We start from the raw sequence: 20,736 nt of genomic DNA, 5'->3' as shown, positions 1-20,736 counted from the left end.
TGTCCCCGTCCTCCCCCTCCTCCTCCTCCTCCTCCTCCTCCCCCCCTCCTCCTCCTTCTCCTCCTCCTCCTCATCCTCTTCTCCACAAACTCTACTCTCTTCCAGCTCTGTTGATGTTACCGAGTTGGGCAATGAAATGTCTGTAAGAAAACAAGCAAGCTCAGATAACACCAAGGACCCCATCCTCCTCCTCCTCCTCCTCCTCCTCCTCCTCCTCCTCCTCCTCCTCCTCCTCCTCCTCCTCCTCCTCCTCCTCTCCACAAACTCTACTCTCTTCCAGCCCTGATGATGTTACCGAGTTGGGCAATGAAATGTCTGCAAGAAAACAAGCAAGCTCAGATAACGCCAAGGATCCCATCCTCCTCCTCCTCCTCCTCCTCCTCCTCCTCCTCCTCCTCCTCCTCCTCCTCCTCCTCCTCCTCCTCCTCCTCTTCTGCATTACTATTACTATTAGTCTTCTCATCGTTCCTATCACCCATCTCCTGCCACTTATGACTGCAGGACTGTAACTTTGTTGCTCGTATCCTTACGCTTTATATTGATATTGATTGTTTCCTGATTGCTTATTTGTACCCTATGACTATCATTAAGCATTGTGCCTTATGATCCTAGACGAATGTATCTTGTCTTTTTATGTACACTGAGAGTTTCTGCACCAAAGACAAATTCCTTGTGTGTCCAATCACACTTGGCTAATAAAGAATTCTATTTCCCCCTCCTCCTCCTCCTCCTCCTCCCCCTCCTCCCCCCCTCCTCCTCCTCCTCCAGCACCACCACCTCCACCAATTTATCAAGCCTGCATTTTTATGTTCAGGACAGAAATTTAAATTCTGTATTTTAATTTTTATGTTCAGAATAGGAGAAAACTTTTAGACTTTCTTTGTCCAGAATGGGGACAACTCGTCGCTGGACAATTCTCTATGGGACAATTCAACAATTCAATTTAATATTTTTTTTAAAAAAAATGGTGTCCTTTAATGATTCTATTCAACTATGTCTTCAATATTCGTATAATTGGTGTTACTTGTTGAGTTGGCCTGGGCAGGTTGGCCTGGGCAGTGAGTTGGCCATGGCAACTTGCCATAGACCCTCTGTGTCAAGCTGTATACCACCTTGTCAACAGCTCCAGTTCAGTGGTGGGATTCAAATTATTTTACTACTGGTTCTGTGGGCGTGGATTGGTGGGCATGGCAGGGGAAGCATACTGTAAAATCCCCATTTCCTCCCAATCAGCTGGGACTTGGGAAGCAGAGAATAGATGGGGGCATGGCCAGCCAGAGGTGATATTTACCAGTTCTCCGAACTACTCAAAATTTCCACTACAGGTTCTCCAGAACTGGTCAGAACCTGCTGAATACCACCTCTGCTCCAGTCCCAAATATCAGCCTGAGGGAATGAATGAAGGGCGACTAAGAGAAACTATGACCCTGTAAAGCAAGAGTTAAGGACTCGCTATCAATCCCTTCTGTCAATCCCTAAGCCCTTCATGGTATTGGACCTGGGTACTTGAGAGACTGCCTGCTGCCAATTACCTCCCAAAGACCCATTAGATCACACAGATTAGGCCTCCTCCGGGTTCCGTCTACCAGCCAATGTCATCTGGCTACTACCCGGGGGAGGGCCTTCTCTGTGGCGGCTCCGGCCCTTTGAAACGAGTTCCCTGCAGAGATTCGGACCCTCACCTCTCTCCAGGCCTTCCGAAAAGCCGTTAAAACCTGGCTGTGTCGGCAGGCCTGCGGTCGATGAGTTCCCTTCCCCTCTCGAATCGTGCGGCTGTTGGTTGTTTTTTAAATGCGTGACCCGTCAAAAGCGCAAACGTCATAAGCGTGCCGACAACACTGCGGCGCTAAAACCGCGATTTCAAAAGCGCGCTAACAACAGCGCGCCGACAACAGCGCGCCGACAGAAGCGCGATTTCATTTAAGGTAAGATTTACAGTTAGGTTTAGGGTTAGGTTTAGGGTTAGGGTTAGGGTTAGGTTTAGGGTTAGGTTTAGGGTTAGGTTTAGGGTTAGGTTGAGGGTTAGGTTGAAGGTTAGGTTGAGGGTTACGTTACAGCGCGCTTCTGTCGGCGCGCTTTTGTCGGCGCGCTTTAGGGCTAATTAGTCGCTCATTCATCGCACGGTTTTGTCACCGCGCTTTAGACACCGCGGTTTAGTCAGGCGCGCTTTTGTTGTGCGCGCATTTGTGGTGGAACCTTTTAAATGCCCTGTACTTTTGTAGTTTCTCTGTTTTTCCCTTCCCCTCCTTCGGGTTTGTGCGCCACCCTGAGTCCCACAGGGAATAGGGCGGCATATAAATAAAATGAAACTCAAACTCAATCGGAGGACAACACAATAAAAGACTCCAAAGTTCCTGTAAGAATAAATGATACCTCACATCCTCGCCGTCTTCAAGCATTGAGAGACAGATTGTGCACTTCTCATCAGTATCTGACTCTTCCCCTTCTTCCTTTTCTGTCTTGTCTTCCTGCGGCCATCGCTGTCGGCAAAGACACACACAGACACAAAAACAGTGTCACAACAAACGCTACTCCAATGAAAGGTAGCAAGGCGGAGAGGTCAGGGGTGGGCTTCAAAAAATTTAGCAATGGGTTCTCTTCCGGGTTGCTGGGTGGGTGTGGCCATGATGGGTGGGGCCGTGGGGTGTGACAGGCAGTACTCGTCCTCCTGCACTCCCCTGGGCGTGGCCCAGTTGGCCTCAAGCACCATGGTGGGAGGGGATGTTTTTGTCCTTCTCAGATTTCCTCTGAGAAGTGAAAATGGCCTCCCACAAGCTCCAGAGGCCCCCCACCCCAAGAGGCCACAAACAGGCCCATTTCCGGACTTCTGGAACTCCCGGGAGGCCTGCTTTTTGTGTACTGAGAATGCTTCTCACTGAGGGGGGTGTGTGTGGAGGAGGCAAGGTGCATCCATTAGCCACCCTTCCCCTAAGAAATGGTTGAATTGCAAACTAGAACTGGTCTCATCCTTCTGTAGAATTTTCAGTGTAAATTCCTCTCCAACCACCTAATGTAGTGGAACCGTAATTGGGAACCACTAGGCTGCTGCGGATTCGCACGGATTCAAGCGATCTTCTAGCTAAGGATCTGCCCAGTTCGGCGAACCCGCAAAGCCCACCCCTGGCTGGCCCCACCCATCCTGCCCTGGCCCACCACTTCCCTCCCTGAGCCTCCATACGGCCCCTGTATTACCTGGCATCCCAAACAGGCTGTGTTTGGGCTCTATTCTAAGATGGCTTGGAAAACAAATTTAACTTTGTTCCCTAAAACTTTACATCATCATTTTGGTACTTCTGCATGGACAGAAACGGTGCTTAAATCAATATCATTTAAAATAAAGGAAAGCGTATCAATAACAGACTGAAAGTATTGGCAAGGGGGTAGCACATTTGGGACGTATTTACCTACAAGGTGTTTTTGTGTGAAAATGCAAAAGTTTTAGAAAAAAGACCTTTTAATTGAAGTAGGGAAAATAATTAAGCGAGATGTTACACTACTAGATCTTAGATGACACTTGTTATCTGGTTTTGAAGGAGCAAATGAAAAACCGTGGCATTCAAAAATAGATACATTTTTGCTACTGTTTCCTAAACAACTTCCAACCAGCGTTTGGAAGTCAGCAATTAATCTTTCAATATCAGTCTGGATTCAGCAATGTTTGCAAATAATCCTAATGGAAAAGGTGAAGGGGGTGTGAAGGGGGTGTGTGGTGGAATTGGGTTTCACCGAAGCTCATTTTCTAACCATTTAGCACAGCTTTATGAATAATGGATACATAAGAAGTAATCTATGTTCCCCATTTGTTCCTTGTAAAAGAAAAATGAACATTGCATAGGTACAGATACTATATATCACAGAAGTGAGTACACCCCTCACATTTTGTAACTATTTAAGTACCGTATTTTTTGAATGTTTGAATGTTTATTTTATTTATATGCCGCCCTTTTCCCCTGAAGGGGACTCAGGGCGGCTCACAACTCAAACCAGGGAAGGGGGATGCAAACAAAAATTAAAACGACACAAAACAATGCATAATTTAAAACACACAACAGTCATTTGGAGTATAAGATGCTCCGAAATATAAGACGCACCTAGCTTTTGGGGAGGAAAACAAGGGGGGGAAGTCTGCTTCTGCTTCCCAGCAATTTGCCTCCTTGCAAGAAACAGCAAACAGTACAGACAATATACACTGTTTGTGGTGTTAAATTTCAGATTATACTTGTACAGATGCTGTTAAAATTGATCTGCTTTCTGGAAGTATAGTTATTCTCTGCTATCTAAAAGAAGATACAATAGCACTGGGCCTCTTCAGATCAAGCCTTTATTTCAAAAAGCTTCTTCATTTTGTTAAGCTGTCTAGAACAATAATAAAGCAGTCTTTAAAAAATAAGTCTAATAATTTGCACATTCTACAGGCATTTATAGTTATTGACTTTTCTTGCAGCAAACAGCCTGATTAGCACAAGAAAAAAAAAATCTGCTTCTGCCTCCCAGCAATTTGCCTCCTGGAGCGAACAGCAAGTTTCACTTTCAGTTTAACTGTGCCTCCCAATCATCAGCTGTTTCAGGCTGCCGGGATTGCTATTGCCTATTGCAGCCTCCACAAACCCCATTTTCCACGTTTGCTGCAAGGAGGTAAATTGCTGGGAGGCAGAGGCCAAAGGGTGGGGGACGGTGGGTGGGTGGGGCTACATTCAGTGTATAAGACGCACCCAAATTTTCACCCTCTTTTAGTGGGGGGGAGGTGTGTCTTATACTCCGTAAAATACGGTATATCTTTTCATGTGGCAACCCTGAAGAAATGACACTTGGCTACAATGTAAAGTAGTGAGTATACAGTTTGTATAACAGTGTAAATGTGCTGTCCCCTCAAAATAACGCAACACACAGCCATTAATGTTACTTGAGAGACCGCCTACTGCCAATTACCTCCACTAGACCAATAAGATCCCATAGACTAGGCCTCCTCCGAATTCCATCAGCCGGCCAGTGTCGACTGGCGACTACCCGGAGGAGAGCCTTCTCTGTGGCTGCTCCGACCCTCTGGAACGAACTCCCCGTGGAGATTCGTACCCTTACCACCCTCCAGGCCTTCCGCAAAGCCCTTAAAACCTGGCTGTTCCGACAGGCCTGGGGCTAAAGACTTGCTGCCCCACTCGAATGGTATGATTGCTGTGCATTTTAACTATGTATGGTCTTTATGTTTTGTAATTTTGTCTGTTTTTCCTCTCCCTTGAACTGTGAGCCGCCCTGAGTCCCTTCAGGGAAAAGGGCGGCATACAAATAAAGTAAATTGAAATTGAAATTGAATGTCTAAATTACTGACAACAAAAGTGAGTGCACCCCTAAGTAACAATGTCCCAATGGAGCCCAAAGTGTCAATATTTTGTGTGACCACCATTATTTTCCAGCACTGCCTTAACCCTCTGGGGCATGGAGTTCACCAGAGCTTCACAGGTTGCCACTATTTTGAGGGGACACCATATTTACACTGTTATACAAGCTGTATACTCACTTCTTTACATTGTAGCCAAGTGTCATTTCTTCAGTGTTGTCACATGAAAAGATATACTTAAATATTTACAAAAGGTAAGGGTGTGTGTGCTCACTTTGGTGATATACTGTAGTCCTTGACTTACTAACCATTTGTTAGCCGAGGTGGCTCAGTGGTTAAATGCAGCACTGCAGGCTACTTCAGCTGACTGCAGTTCTGCAGTTCGGCTGTTCAAATCTCACCGGCTCAGGGTTGACTCAGCCTTCTATCCTTCCGAGGTGGGTAAAATGAGGACCCAGATTGTTGTTGTGGGCAATATGCTGACTCTGTAAACCGCTTAGAGAGGGCTGGAAGCCCTATGAAGCGGTATATAAGTCTAACTGCTATTGCTATTGCTATTGTTGAAGAGCCGAGGTGGCGCAGTGGTTAGAATGCAGTACTGCAGGCCACTTCAGCTGACTGTTATCTGCAGTTCGGCGGTTCAAATCTCACCGGCTCAGGGTTGACTCAGCCTTCCATCCTTCCGAGGTGGGTGAAATGAGGACCCAGACTGTGGGGGCGATATGCTGACTCTGTAAACCGCTTAGGGAGGGCTGAAAACCCTATGAAGCGGTATATAAGTCTAACTACTATTGCTATTGCTATTGTTTGGTGAAATTACAACAGCGCGGAAAAAAGTGACTTATGACCATGTTTCACCCATACAACCATTGTAGCATCCCCATAGTCACATGATCAACATTTGGATGCTTGGCAACTGACTCATATTTATGACGGTTGCAATGTCGTGGGGGGGGGTTATGTGGCCCCCCTTTTGCAACCTCCTGACGAGCAAAGTCAACGGGGAAACCAGATTCACTTAACAACTGTACTGCTAGCTTAACAACTGCAGCGATTCACTTAGCAATGGGGCACGAAAGGTGGTAAAGGGGGGCAAAACTCACTTAACAATTGCCTTGCTTACCGACGGAAATTTTGGGCTCAATTGTGGTTGTAAGTAAAGGACATTATATTTAAAATTTCTATTGTGCAATATCTAAACGATTTCATGTACTTAAACCCTCTGGTGATGCATAGATTAAAATGCCATATTGCAGGCTCACTCTTCCCGCTGCCAGGAATTCAATCCTGACCGACTCAAGGTTGACTCAGCCTTCCATCCTTCCGAGGACAGTAAAATGAGGACCCAGATTGATGGTGACTCTATAAACCATTTAGAGAAGGCTGTAAAGCCCTCTGAAGCAGTATATACCATATTTTTCGGAGTATAAGACACACTTTTCCCCCAAAAAAGAAGGTGAAGATCTGGGTGCGTCTTATACACCGAATACAGCATTTTTGGCCTCTTGAAACCCTGCCCCCTTTGCAAAAATGGATGTGCAGAGGGTTTGGGAGGCCTGCAAGGTGTTCTCCCAGGCCGTATTTTTTTTCTTGTTTTTGCCCCCCCCCCCACCTCCAGAGACACTCTACAGCAGTGTTTTTCAACCACTGTGCCGCGGCACACTAGTGTGCCGTGACATAGTGTAAGGTGTGCCGTGGGAGAATTACTTTATATATAGTCAATATAGGCACAGAGTTAAATTTTTTTAAACATTTTCTAATGGTGGTGTGCCTCGTGATTTTTTTCATGAAAAAAGTGTGCCTTTGCACAAAAAAGGTTGAAAAACACTGCTCTACAGGCCTCCCAAAGCCTATGCATGCCTTGTTTTTTGCAAAAAAAAAAATGAGCCTGTTTTGGGGGGGAAATGAGCCAGTTTTTGCCCGTCCCCCCTGCCCCCAGGAGCACTCTACAACCCTCCCAAAGCCTATGCATGTCCTATTTTTTTGCAAAAAAATGGGCCTGTTTTCACACACACACAAAAATGGGCCATTTTTTGCTCGTTTTTGCCCCACCCCAGCCCCCAGGATCATTTGGCAGGTCTCTCAAACTCTCTGCATGCCCTGTTTTTCACCAAAAAAAAAAAGAGGCGTGCAGAGGGTTTGGGAGGCCTGCAGAGTGCAAAAACGTTTTTTTGAAAAAAAATTACTTCTTCAAAATCTTGGTCCTGTGCATCTTATAGTCCGAAAAATACGGTAGGTGCTATGGCTATTTAAGTTTTATAGTAAAGTTAATAGTAAAATCTTTGTAGCAGAGCCCCTCTAACTCCCTGGGAATTATGCCTGCATGCAAAGGTGTGAAAGAAGGGGAACATGAAGGGAAGCATTAAGAGGACAATGAAAGCAAACACGATTTAAATTTGAAGAACAACGGAAAGGTGATGGCTTTGGGCCAAATCAAGTGACAAACAGAACACGGTTGAGTCTGAAAGTTACATTTATAAGGTTGCTGGCCAATCTCTGTTTGGGATGTCCCATCAGCCTCTCTTCCAATGCTTACCTTCTTGTATTTGTGTGGGAAAGTGCACCGTTCGATGGTGTTTTGCACAGCTCCTCTACTCACACTTCCCAACCTGTCTTCTAGCTGCAACAACTCCTGGATCAAAAACGACAGATAGCGTCAAAGAGCTTCTGTCTACAATAAACTTGCTTAGCCAGCTGTTTCTGTGACTTTTCCATCCGACACCCCATCCTCATCCAAATATATATATATTTTTCATCCAAAGCTCATTAAGGGGAAAGAATATGCCCTTCATCAGAAATCTCATCATTTCTTTCTTTTAAAAAAATTTAAAATATATGTTTTACTAGTAGGTGGATGCCCATGTTTTGCAACAAAAGTATGTGATCGGGCTATGCAGGAGAAATTTGGTTCACAATCCATTGGCTCAGTAGTAGTCGGAGAGTAAAACACATAAGGGAATATCGCTCCCGCCACCTTGAGTCCAGAATCAGTTCCATAGGTGGAAGTCGTAGACGTTTTGGTGAGGTACCAATATTTAGTACTGTAAGGAGACCCAGGCTGCTCCTGAGTATAGGAGTGGAACCTCCACCAGTTTGAACTGAGGTAATAGAATGTGATGCAACTGCAGTTAGAACAGAGTTCTTTTCAAGTGGGGAGGGGGAGTAGAATGTCTAACTCCTTAGCATCAGAACGTGTTAATATAAGGCAACTGGCAGTTGGAACAGAGTTCTTTTCAGGTGGGGAGGGGGAGTAGAATGTTTAACTCCTGAGCATCAGAGCGTGTTAATTTAAGGCAACTGGCAGTTGGAACAGAGTTCTTTTCAGGTGGGGAGGGGGAGTAGAACTCCTTAGCATCAGAGCTTGTTAATTACTGTATAAGAAATACTAATGATCTGATGGTCATTTCGAAAAATCCTTTCTTTGGGGGCACCTAGAAGCCAAGAGGAACATAAGGAACATACATGCCAAATTTCAAGTTTGTAGGCTTTATGGTTCTGGAGATTTCGTAATGAATGAGTGGTTCTTCACTTTTATACATATAGAGATTGGTACATTTTTTCATTAAAAACATTTAAAAAATCCATGTCTATCTGAACAGCGTGTTGTCTGGGCATACTTAATTTTAAGTAAAACTGCAACAATAACCATCATCATACTAATCTTAATAAATATATCAATATTAATCATAAAATAATAAAACAATTAGTTTGTTCACCTTGCAATATTTTCAATACAAATTTTTATTATCTCTTTGAATTCTTTTTAAATTCTACCCTCTGTTTTTGTTAATTGGCCATTGGTAAAACATATCCCATGTTAAGAAGCGTTCTGTTTCTTCCTTTTCTTTTATCTTAAGTGTCAATCTATCCATCTCGGTGCATTCTAATATTTTTTTATTACACTTTCATCTGTCGAGACCTCATCATTTTTTTCCACTGTTGTGCAAATACTATTCTTGCTGCTGTTACTAACATGTAAAATTAAATATGTATTGCCTTTATTATACTGTTCTGGTCGTATCCCCAGCAGAAATATTTCTGGTTTCAAATCTATGTGTTGGTTTACCATTTTTTTAAGCCAAGTATGTGTTTTAGTCTAGTATTTTATTTTATTTTTGCCTTTGGACATGTCCACTACATATGGTAATATGAACCTGGTATCTGATTACACTTCCAACATTTAGCTGATAAGTTTTCAAACAAATCTCATAATTTCATGCAAACTTCTTAACTCTTCCCAAAGAAATGTTAATTTGGTCTCCTTCTCCAGCCTGGGTCTTCAGAAATCCAACAAGCAAACCAACAGCTTGGAAATCTGGGAGCTGTAGTCAAACCCTTTGGGGAGAAGCCATGTTTGAGATGGTGCATCATTCTAGACGAGGGGTGTTCAACCTTGGCAACTTTAATACTTGTGGACTTTAACTCCCAAAACTCTGGCTGGGGAATTCTGGGAGTTGAAGTCCACAAGTATTAAAGTGGTCAAGTTTGAACATCCCTGCTGTCAGGCCTGCAATTATATTCCTTTTAGAATTTTGGCCTGCCACACTTTCTCTTATTTCATTATGCTGTTTCATTAGTATAGTTGATGGGAGGGGGGAATAGACAGGAGTAGGATTGTGGAATGTATTGTTGTCATTCCTTTCTAGAAGCCAAGGTCATCTTTTATCTCCACACTTTTACACCTGACCGGAAGCAGCTGGGTGTGGATGCCAGCGTGGAAGAAGAAGATTGGACCATGTGATGGATTGTGGGTGTGGGGACAAGATCATGAACTTTTAACTGGGTGGGATTCTGATGTAATTTCCAGAATTGGGATTTTACACAGATGTGCTAAGATGTCTGATTTATTAAATTGGAACTTTAAGGATCGTTTTGCCTTGGACTCTGATTTAATTCTACATGATACTTGGAATGCTGACATCTGTCAGAGGTGGATTTTACATTTTGTTACCACCAGTTCGCCCTCCTTCATGGGCCCTTCCGCACATGCGCCCACCCTTCCTGCATATGCTTTGCTTGCATGAGCGTCTTCTGCCCATGCTCCCGGCCTCAAAAACGTGCCTAAATAGGACGGCATAGAGCCGGGGCAGGTGGAATTTCCGCTACCGGTTTGGGCGAACCAGTCTGAACCGGCTGAATACCACTTCTGGTCCCTGCACTGAAACATGTCATTGATGGGCAATCACCCAATAGATGCGAAAATGGTTTCTGGAACTCACCTCATGACTTTCTCGCACGGCAGATGTGTGCCGATTTGGATTCAGTCCCTGAAGAGCAAGCAGCTGAAACTGGGGGTAATTTCTGATTTCGTGGACAACCTGCGAAGCGACGGAGAGAAGCAACATTGAGGGGGTCAGCTTCCTTCTCAGATGCAGCTTCCTTCTCAGATGCATGGCTTGATGGGTGTGGTGTGGCTTGGGGTGTGTGACAGGGGAAGGATACTGCAAAATCTCCATTCCCTCCCCACTCCTGGGGCCAGCCAGGGGTGGTATTTACTGGTTCTCCGAACTACTCAAAATTTCCGCTACCATTTCTCCAGAACCTGTCAGAACCTGCTGAATTTCACCCCTGATTTTGGGATTGTTATCATTTTCCAGAGAGTTTGGCACGAGAATGGAATCTTTCCACTGGAATACAATCTGGATCTTTTCCCTTGCAAGCTATGGAATTTCGAAGATGTTAGTGCAGCGTTCCTGACATCAAACTGCTTATGCTAACATACCCAGGAGTGGGCTGCTGCAGGTTAGCACGGGTTCGGGTGATCCTCTAACTAAGCAACTGCTTAGTTTTGCAAAGCCGCAAACCCCACCCCTAGCTGGCCTCTCCCATCCCTCCCATGAGTCTCCTTGCAGCCCATTTGGTGCCAGGTGAGTACAGGGCCTGCACGGAGGCTCAGGGAGGGTGAAAAATGGGCCTCCAGGAAGTTCTGGATGGCCTCCGGAACACAAGGAAGATGTTTTCGCTCTCCCGGAGACTCGAGGAAAGTATCCGGAGCCCGGGGAGGGTGAAAAGCCCCCCACACCCGCCATGATGCATGAGGCCAACTAGGCCATGCCCACCATGGCCATGCCCACCTAGCAACTGGGCAGTGAACCCCTTGCTAAAATGTTTGAAGCCCACCCCTGAACATACCCCTTGACTTACCATCTGTGTTGAGGATGTATTCTGGGGGAAATGATGCATCCTTTGTGGAGCTAAATAATGCTGATAATGTTGAGGAACTGGCCTGACCTGGAACTGGTTGTGACTGAGACCAGCATCAACACTCAGATCCCTAGAAGGACAAAAATGAAAATCAGCTGAAGTTTGAGTTTGCTTTATTGTCATTGCACACCTTGTACAACGAAATTAAATGCCGTCTTTGATGCACATCCTACATGAGAAAACTATAAAAATAAAACAAAAACACATCTCCTTCCCATTCTACACATTTGAACTGAAAACCCCTGATACTGCATTAATATTGCCCTGTACGGGGGAAAGAAGGCGGGGCTTAGCAGTGAGAAGATAAGGCAATTCCAATAGGGGAACAAATGAAAACTGGTATATATAGGCAGCGATGCCTTGTTGAACAATGAAGGAATAAGATCTCTGTTTGAAGGTATGAAATGCAAGGTTAACAATGAATAGAAGTATATTCTCTGGGGGAAAATAATGCTAATGTTAACTGAATATATATTGTAGAAGGAAAATGAGACCTTTAGTTACATTAGAGGAAATATCTGAGATGGTAAACATTATTTGAAGATGTAGATGTTAAAACAACCATAATCAAACGACATGCTCCATGTGATGATGGTTTTTTTTTCCCCCTTTCCTTCTTGGACCTTTTTTTGTCCTTTTTGGCCTCCCCCCCCCTCCCCCTACCTTTTGTTTTCCCTCTCTCCCTTGTTTTATTTTGTTGTTTTTTGTTTTTTAAACCCTAGCTTATTGTGGTGCTTATTAAATATACAATAGAGAGATACGGGATGTATAAACTTAGTAGGGATGCACCTGTGATTAAATGACATATTGTATGTGAAGATGGGTTTCCCCTCCCCCCCTTTTTTCCCCATCCTCTCCCTTTCCCATTGTTGTCTGTGTAACAAAAAAAAATAAAAATAATTAAAAAAAAATATTGCCCTGTACTGTAGAATTCAATATAATTACTGTTCTGGAATCGAAGCCTCTTTGTCCTGGTTTTTATTGTCCTGTACCGGCTGCCGGATGGTAATAGTTAAAAAAAAAAGAGTGTGCCCAGGATGAGATGGCTCTTTAAGAACATTTTGAACTTTCTTACGGCATTGGGGGATATAAAGCTCTTCCAAGGAGGGGAAGCTCTGGCCCTATGGAATGAGCTGCCCCCAGAGATCCGGGCCCTGCCCACTCTCATGGCCTTTCGCAAAGCCATTAAAACCTGGCTTTTCCGGCAGGCCTGGGGCTGTTGACCCCTTGACTGAGGTCCAGCCCCCTCCTGTTTGGGTGTTTGTTGTGTTCATTTTTAACTTTGTTGTGTCCCATTGTTTTTTAAAAAAACCTTTTTAATTTCTTTTTTCATTTCTGTAAGCCGCCCGGAGTCCCTCGGGATTCGGCGGCATAGAAATTCAATAAATGAATGAATGAATGAATGAGAGAGCAACCCATGATTCTCTGGGCAATGGCATTAACCCTCTGGAGTGCTGTCCTTTCTACCACTTTGCAATTGGCAACCAGACACAGGTGCAGTAAGTTAAGAATCAGTGGTGGGATTCAAATAATTTAACAACCGGTTCTCTGCCCTAATGACCAGCTGCGTAGGCGGGGCTCGGTGGTCATGTGACCATGTGGGCGTGGCCAACTCAACGTCACTCACACCGATGAGCGCTGCTTTGCCTTAGGTGTTAACAATGTAATAAGTGTTAATGGAGAGGCAGTTTCTGTAAGCAGGGCAATAAAGATCAGGCTAGAAACAACACCAGAATGTTTCCTTCCTGCCTTCCTTACAGGATTAGCCTTGTAAAGTGGAAAAAACCAAAAGGAGATTTGTTCCAACCGCTGGTTCTCCAAACTGCTTAGAAAGTTAACAACCGGTTCTCCCGAATAGGTGCGAACCGGCTGAATCCCACCACTGGTTAAGATACTCCCTATGGTGCAGCGGTAGAAGGTCACCAGCAGTTTTAGAAGTGGTAGAAGGTCACCATTCAGTGGTTGTTTCCTGAGAAGTCTCAGGGAGTATCATCTCTGCTGGGCCCTTTTGACCAGGGCTGCAATGTGAGCTCCCCAGGTGAGGTCCTCTTTTATGAGAACACCCAGAAACTTAAAACTGGCCACTTGCTCCACTCGGTCTCCATTGATAAGCAAGGGCTGGATGTCTGATCTCTTCCTTCTATAGTCCACTAGAAGCTCCTTGGGTCTTATTGGTGTTAAGGACCAAGTTATTGTCTTCACACTATGAAAGCAACCGGTCCATCTCAATTACCTTCTTTGTCAGATCTTTCTTTTTCCCCCAAAGTTTTTTATTTTTTTAATACAACTTCACATATATTACAGAAATAAACTCTTGACTGGATCTTCAAATTATTTTCTTCCATTATTTTCTATTTTTTCTTTTTTTTTTATTGAAAATTTTAGGGGAAAAAACTTTTACAAATGTTTACCTCCCTCCCACCCTCCCTACCCAACCCCCCCAACCTCCCCCAACCCAGAGTTCCCAGAACCTTTAAATCTTTAACAAAGATGGTATCATCTTTCATTTGAGCTTTAACTCCTCTTAACTAGGCTAACTCTAAACAGATTATATCATTCCTTGTTTCTTCAGTCGCAAACTATCTGGAATTTCTTAGTCCCATATTTATTTTGAATATAGTCAATCCGTTTTCTATTTTTTCTTAGTACATAAACAATATCTTCAATTGCCCCTTCAAAAACTGTGCTTCGCTGATAACGGATAAGAGCCTGTGGCCTAATGGCTAAGATCTCTGCCTAGTGTGCAATATAGCCCAGGTTCAAATCCCAGTAAGGGTATGGCTAGCTGATGAGAGCTAAATAGCTTGAAATAGATCTATACTAGTCTCCCTTTATTTATTTATCAGCACAAATTAAAAAACAAAAACTATATATATATGTATATATATATTGTACATATATATAGTATATATATATATATATATATATATATATATATATATATATATATATATATATATATATATATATATATATATATATATATATATATATATATATATATATATATATATATATATATATATATATATATATATATATATATATATATATATATATATATACATACTCCTCTAGTTACGTTTTGACATAAGAGAGCATTTCTTTCCATTTTTTCTACAATTAATAATATACTATATTTTCTTTATTTCTTAATTAGCTGCATAACAATACAATCATACCAATATTCCCTTTAATCTACTAATTCTACTCTTTTCCCTCATCTTCCTCTTTTATCCATTTTCTCTTGGGCTCTCACGAATTCCGCTTTTAATCATTTTTCATCTTCTCCCCTTTCTCCTGACTTCTTCATTTTCTTTTTCCTGTTTTTATACTTGTGGTATCTTTTCTTCAGAGTATTCATTTTTATTATTTTGGTACCTTTCTCCACAGTTTTCCCTGTTCCCCTCCCTCCCTTACTATCTTGTGGTTTCTTTTGGGGGGGAAGGGGGTCTCCCCCTTTATCAGATCTTTCATACAGCTCTTCCATGTAGGCAAAAAAAGAAGGTTATTAGAAAAAAAAACCTATTGAGAACAGATCATCTAAAGTGTCTGTCTTGTTGTTCAAGTGTTGTTGTTTTTGTTGAGTGACTGATAAATGAACTCTGGGAGCGTGGAACAAATTCACCTTCAGCTGAATTATTCATTAGGAGGCAGCAAAAAAAATATTTCATGCGCAGGTATATCAAAAGTCAGGCCTCGGAGACAATTTATTATATAAACTGCATTAAATGTACGAATCGGTTGTCCTTTTTCTTCTAATTACTTTCTTCCTTGTTTGATGCATGGCCTTTCAACGTTTCTAAGTACGATAATAGTTCGATCGGTTTAACAAGCCTTTGGGTGCACCGTGTATCTGTGTGTGTGCGTGTGTGTGTTTGTGTGTGTGTTTTGTACAACACAGGCTAACACAGAGATGCGTACCAAAAACCCCAGGCCCCTTAGGCTAATTGCAAAGGGATAAATAAACAGATGACAAAAGAGATGTTTTTCTTCAGTGGAAGAAGCACATTTCTAATGTAAAGTCCTCGCTTGTACAAATATTCCCTTTTTCTTATTCTTTTTCCAACTGCCCCAATTTGGCTTCTGTGGGAAAGGATCTAGAGAGCAAAAATCCATGAGATCAGGTGTATACAATCCTGAAATGGATGGCATTTTCAGCCTGTTTGGATTTGAGGGGGCATTGAGGGATTTTTAAGCAGTTCTGCAAATCCCCCCTCCTCCCACCGCCGCCAAATTTTGAGAGTGACCCCACTTTCCATACACCTGTCTCGGAGTGATTCTTTCTGTAGGGACTTTTGGGGAACAGAAAGAATTAAGAGTGGAAGAGGAGAAAGGAAAGGTGTGAGAGAGTATTCAAAGAGCATAGAAGGAACAAACAGACAAAAGTAATTCCTCTTTTGTTAAGTATATCTCCTTTTGGAGACTAGAGTTGAGGAGCAGAAGGTAGCAAGGGATGTGCCGCTGAATAGTCACACTATCAATCACAGCCGCCGAAGTTAAAACAAGGATAACTTTACTTGCGCTAACAAAAATAAAGTAGGATAAACATTCTCCAAAACAAGCGATAAGTAGTCTTGAATTATATACACAGTCTATGATACAACACGTTGGTTTACAGATGCTCAACTCACGATTCACCATGTAGACAGGTAACTAACATACAGAGTAGCCACCATCCAATCTACAGTATTCAACTCCAATAACAAGCACGGAGAACATACAGGAACAACCAGGAACAAACAGTAGTAGTTCCTACTCCCTCTTATGGCTGATTAAAGCAACAGCATCCAATCACATCTCACTTGAGCATTTAAAGTGACAGATACATTATTTCAATCATGGGATAGATAGATAGATAGATAGATAGATAGATAGATAGATAGATAGATAGATAGATAGATAGATAGATAGATAGATATAGAGATAGTGAGAGTTAGATAGATAGATAGATAGATAGATAGATAGATGATAGATAGATAGATACATAGATAGAGAGAGAGAGAGAGAGAGAGAGAGAGAGATAAGATAGATAGATAGATAGAGATAGAGAGATAGAGAGGGATAGATAGATAGATAGATAGATAGATAGATAGATGATAGATAGATATAGAGAGGGATAGATAGATAGATAGATAGATAGATAGATAGATAGATAGATAGATAGATAGATAGATAGATAGATAGATATAGAGAGGGATAGATAGATAGATAGATAGATAGATAGATAGATAGATAGATAGATAGATAGATAGATAGATAGATAGATAGATGATATAGGTGGCAAGAAAGAGACAACATAGATAGATAGATAGATAGATAGATAGATAGATAGATAGATAGATAGATAGATAGATAGATAGATAGATAGATAGATAGAGATAGACAGACAGACAGACAGACATAGATATATAGAGAGGGAGGGAGGGAGGGAGGGAGAGAGAGAGAGAGAGAGAGGGAGATTGCCAACCCAAGACTAGGATTCCATCCCTAACATTCTCCCCCTTGGGTTGCCAATGTATATACACATACCTCACATTCTTAGTCCATAGTCATCACAACACTTTTTGTGTTTTATAGCACCTTGTGCCTTAGTGAAATGGTCAGCTATATTGTGTTCAGGCATACAATATTCCAATGCAATCATTTTACTCTGAATTCTCTGTCGCACATTCAGATATCGCAAGTCCGTATGTTTAGTTCTGGTTTTTACTGCAAGATTTGTAGCCAGCTGTATAGCTGCCTGGTTGTCCTCATGAACAATGATCGGCTCTATTTCAGTGATCCCCATATCTATTAACAATTGTTTATAACAAATTATGTCTGTACACAATAATGATAAACAGGAAAATTCAGCCTCCATTGTTTGATAGGCTAAGGTGCTTTTGCCTAATAGACCTCCATCCAATTAGTGCTTTACCTAAAAACACAGCAATACCAGAAGTTGACTTCCGTGTATTAACATCTGTGGCGAAACTTACAGCGGCATAGGCTGACAACCTAAAACCATCGGCAGGTTTTAGATACAACGCATAATGCATTGTGTGTTTCAAATATCTTAATATTCTTTTCACAGCTTGCCAGTGTCTTTCAGTTGGTTCTGCGTTGAACCTGGCTAGCTGGTTCACACTATATGATATATCAGGTCTCGACCAATTGCTGAGATAGGAGAAACTACCAATCAACGATTGATACAATCCTTTATCAAAAATAGGACTCTTTACATCATCATTGCCAAACTCCTGACTCATTGGGGGTTTTGATGGTTTACATAATTCCATCCTAAAATTCTTAAGTAACTGATTAATCTTCTCTGTTTGCGATATTTTAAACCCTCCCCTTGTTTTTACGATTCTCAATCCGAGATACTGCCGAATCTCTCCAAGATTTTTAATAGTAAATTGCTTCTGTAAAAGTGAAATGATTCTAATAGCCTCTTGTTCAGTTTTTGTTATTACGGCTATGTCGTCAGTAAATAATAGTAATAATGAAACTACGCCATTGTTATCGTTTTTAAACAAACAAGGATCAGCCGTACCAGCCTTAAGCCCTATTTTAGTCAATGCTTTAACTATACACTGATTCCACTCGAATCCTGATTGCTTCAAGCTATAAAGACTCTTTTTCAATCTCCAGCAATCAGTGGTTTCTTCGGCTTTCAACCCCAATGGCCTTTTCATGTATATGGTGTGCTGTAGCGGTGCATGCAGATATGTAGTTTCCACATCCAAATGGTACACTACACACTTCTGCTTCACTGCCCATACTAATGCCGCGTGCAATGTGGTTGCTTTCAAACTAGGAGCAAAAACTTCGTCGTAGTCACTAGGTGACCGATCAAATCCCTGAGCAACCAACCTACCTTTATACGTTACAGTCCCACCCACTCCAGTTTTAAGTTTATCTATCCATTTGCAGCCTATTGCGTGTTTACCTGAAGGTAATTGAGCATTTTCAAACACTCCTAGATCTTGCAATGACTTAAATTCCCTATCCATTGCAGATTGCCATACTTTTTGATCCTGAATGGGATATGTAGTCATTTCATGGTAGGTAGCAGGCACCTTGTCCACCTGACGTGCAATAGATGCCTGATATCTGTCAGGTGGCCAAGTTACTCGAGTTGAACGTCTGGGTAATTCAGGGCTTATAGCTGGACTATCCTGTTGAACGTCCTCCTGCTTTATTACCTCCTCCTCTTGAGTAGACACCTTCCCTTCGTCACTTGATTGTGGTATTTCTGTCCTATTCTCATGGTCTACTTGGGTGTCAATGACTACTTCATCCTTGGTTACTAGTCTATTCCACCCAACATTTTCTAGAAATTTAGCGTTAGCACTATGATACACCTTAGTTGTGCCTTGCTCCCAAAACCTATATGATCTGTGGTTAAGAGTTATAACCCATGAATATTAATTGTCGAGCTTGATGTTGTCCCTTTATTCTAACTTGTGCGGGAATATGAACCCATGCAGGAGCTCCGAACGTGTGTAGGTAGCTAAGGTCAGGTTTCTTGCCATGCCATCTAGTAAATGGTAATTCACCAGTAGATGCATTAACTACGTTGTTAAGAATATGGTTACCACACATCACTGCCTCCCCCCCCCATAGTTTGTCCAGTAAACCTGAATCTGACAACATTGTCCGTACCATTGCCTGTAATGACTGTCCTTTCCGTTCCACAAACACATTATGTTGTGGCCTATAAGGAGCGGCATATTTATAGCAGTAGACTTATATACCGCTTCATAGGGCTTTCAGCCCTCTCTAAGCGGTTTACAGAGAGTCAGCATATTGCCCCCAACAATCTGGGTCCTCATTTTACCCACCTCGGAAGGATGGAAGGCTGAGTCAACCCTGAGCCGGTGAGATTTGAACCACTGAACTGCTGATCTAGCAGTAGCCTGCAGTGCTGCATTTAACCACTGCGCCACCTTGGCTCTATTATGCCTTATGCTCAATTTTAGTTTGCTTAACCATAGTTTGAAAACTCTGGTTTATAAATTCAGTTCCATTATCAGTTACAATGGTAACTACTTTAAGTTTTGCTTTCCTCTCAGCAAATTCCATCCAGTTATAAAATTGCTGGAACGTTTCTGTTTTGTCCTTTAGTAAATAGCAGAAACCATATCTAGAATAGTGGTCCATAATACTTAATACATAACGAGCACCTCCGATACTTTGTTTCATAGGGCCAATTAAATCGGCAAATACAACCTCTAAAGGTTTCTTAGTTTTAAAACCGTTTAGCCTCTTTGCGGGAGTAGCCTTACTTTTTTCCTTATTGCAAACATTACAGTTTAAATATTTATTACATGGCTTTAATTTGACTCCTTCTGCTAATTTAGCAGTGTGGAAAGTTATCACCCAGCCCTCTCCCAGAAAAATGAAATATCCTAGGAAATATTGAAAAGGCAGAATATTATATTTCCCTGGATGCGAAAAGGAAGAAACATGTTTTAAGAGAGAATAGCTCCCTGTAGCTTCCTGCCCCCACCCACTTTGTCAATGGGCCATTAAGGCGCCCAAGCCAGTCCCTTTACATAATAAAGAGTTCTCCCCTTCAGCTCCAGGGGGATGGGATTAAGGCATGATAATATTGGCCCTTTATCCAACTCACCACATGGCATCTGAGAACTCAACCAAACCTGGATTCAAAACGCAGCCTAGAGAGTTGTCCCTGTATGGGCCCATGGGAGTCTGACAACCAATCAGAATACAAGCTCAAGATCAAAGGCCAGAGAGGGCATAAAACCAAGGACTCAGCATCTTAGTCCTTCCTTCTCTTTTCTCCACCCAACATTGAAGCATGTGATCACCTTTTCTGTTCAGGACTCAAGCCACGTGGTCCTGTCCACCATTAAAACAATCTTTCCAAGCAGCCTCCATGTCTCCAGTGTCTTTTTCCCCACTTGGAGCTGAACCCAGAAGGACATTTCTTCCAACAGCAGTTTCCTGTAATGCTTTAAAATTAATATGCCCCAGATGCCTATGGAACAAATGTACACATTCATCATGCGGTTTAACATTTGTATACACTGAATTAACTACACGTGCATCAGGCATTACATCCCTAACATCCTTCCTCATTCCCTTTCTTTTCTTTTCTTTCTTCATTCTCTTTCCTTCCCTTTTCCTTCCTTCCTTTCCTCCTCCCTCCCTTCCATTCTTCCCTCCCTTCTTTCCTTCCCTTTTCC

At 42.3% G+C, this 20,736-nt stretch overlaps 1 protein-coding gene across 1 annotated transcript in view; it reads right to left on the bottom strand.

Annotated features, from left to right (window-relative positions):
• The window catches only part of ARK2C (arkadia (RNF111) C-terminal like ring finger ubiquitin ligase 2C), a 153,809-nt gene that overhangs the window by 3,850 nt on the left and 129,223 nt on the right, over positions 1 to 20,736 (bottom strand). The window contains exons 4-7 of the mRNA XM_087717064.1: positions 11,480 to 11,609; positions 10,555 to 10,653; positions 7,872 to 7,967; positions 2,374 to 2,480 (exon numbers count right to left, since the gene is read on the bottom strand). Coding sequence (XP_087573190.1) covers positions 2,374 to 2,480; positions 7,872 to 7,967; positions 10,555 to 10,653; positions 11,480 to 11,609 — 432 coding nt within the window. The remainder of the gene's footprint in view (positions 1 to 2,373; positions 2,481 to 7,871; positions 7,968 to 10,554; positions 10,654 to 11,479; positions 11,610 to 20,736) is intronic.

This window comes from Thamnophis sirtalis, unplaced genomic scaffold (assembly GCF_051295495.1).
Source record: "Thamnophis sirtalis isolate CommonGarterSnake01/CBP01778 unplaced genomic scaffold, rThaSir2_p1.2 scaffold_5, whole genome shotgun sequence".
NCBI lineage: Eukaryota > Metazoa > Chordata > Lepidosauria > Squamata > Natricidae > Thamnophis > Thamnophis sirtalis.
This window is presented reverse-complemented; position numbering and strand designations above follow the sequence as displayed.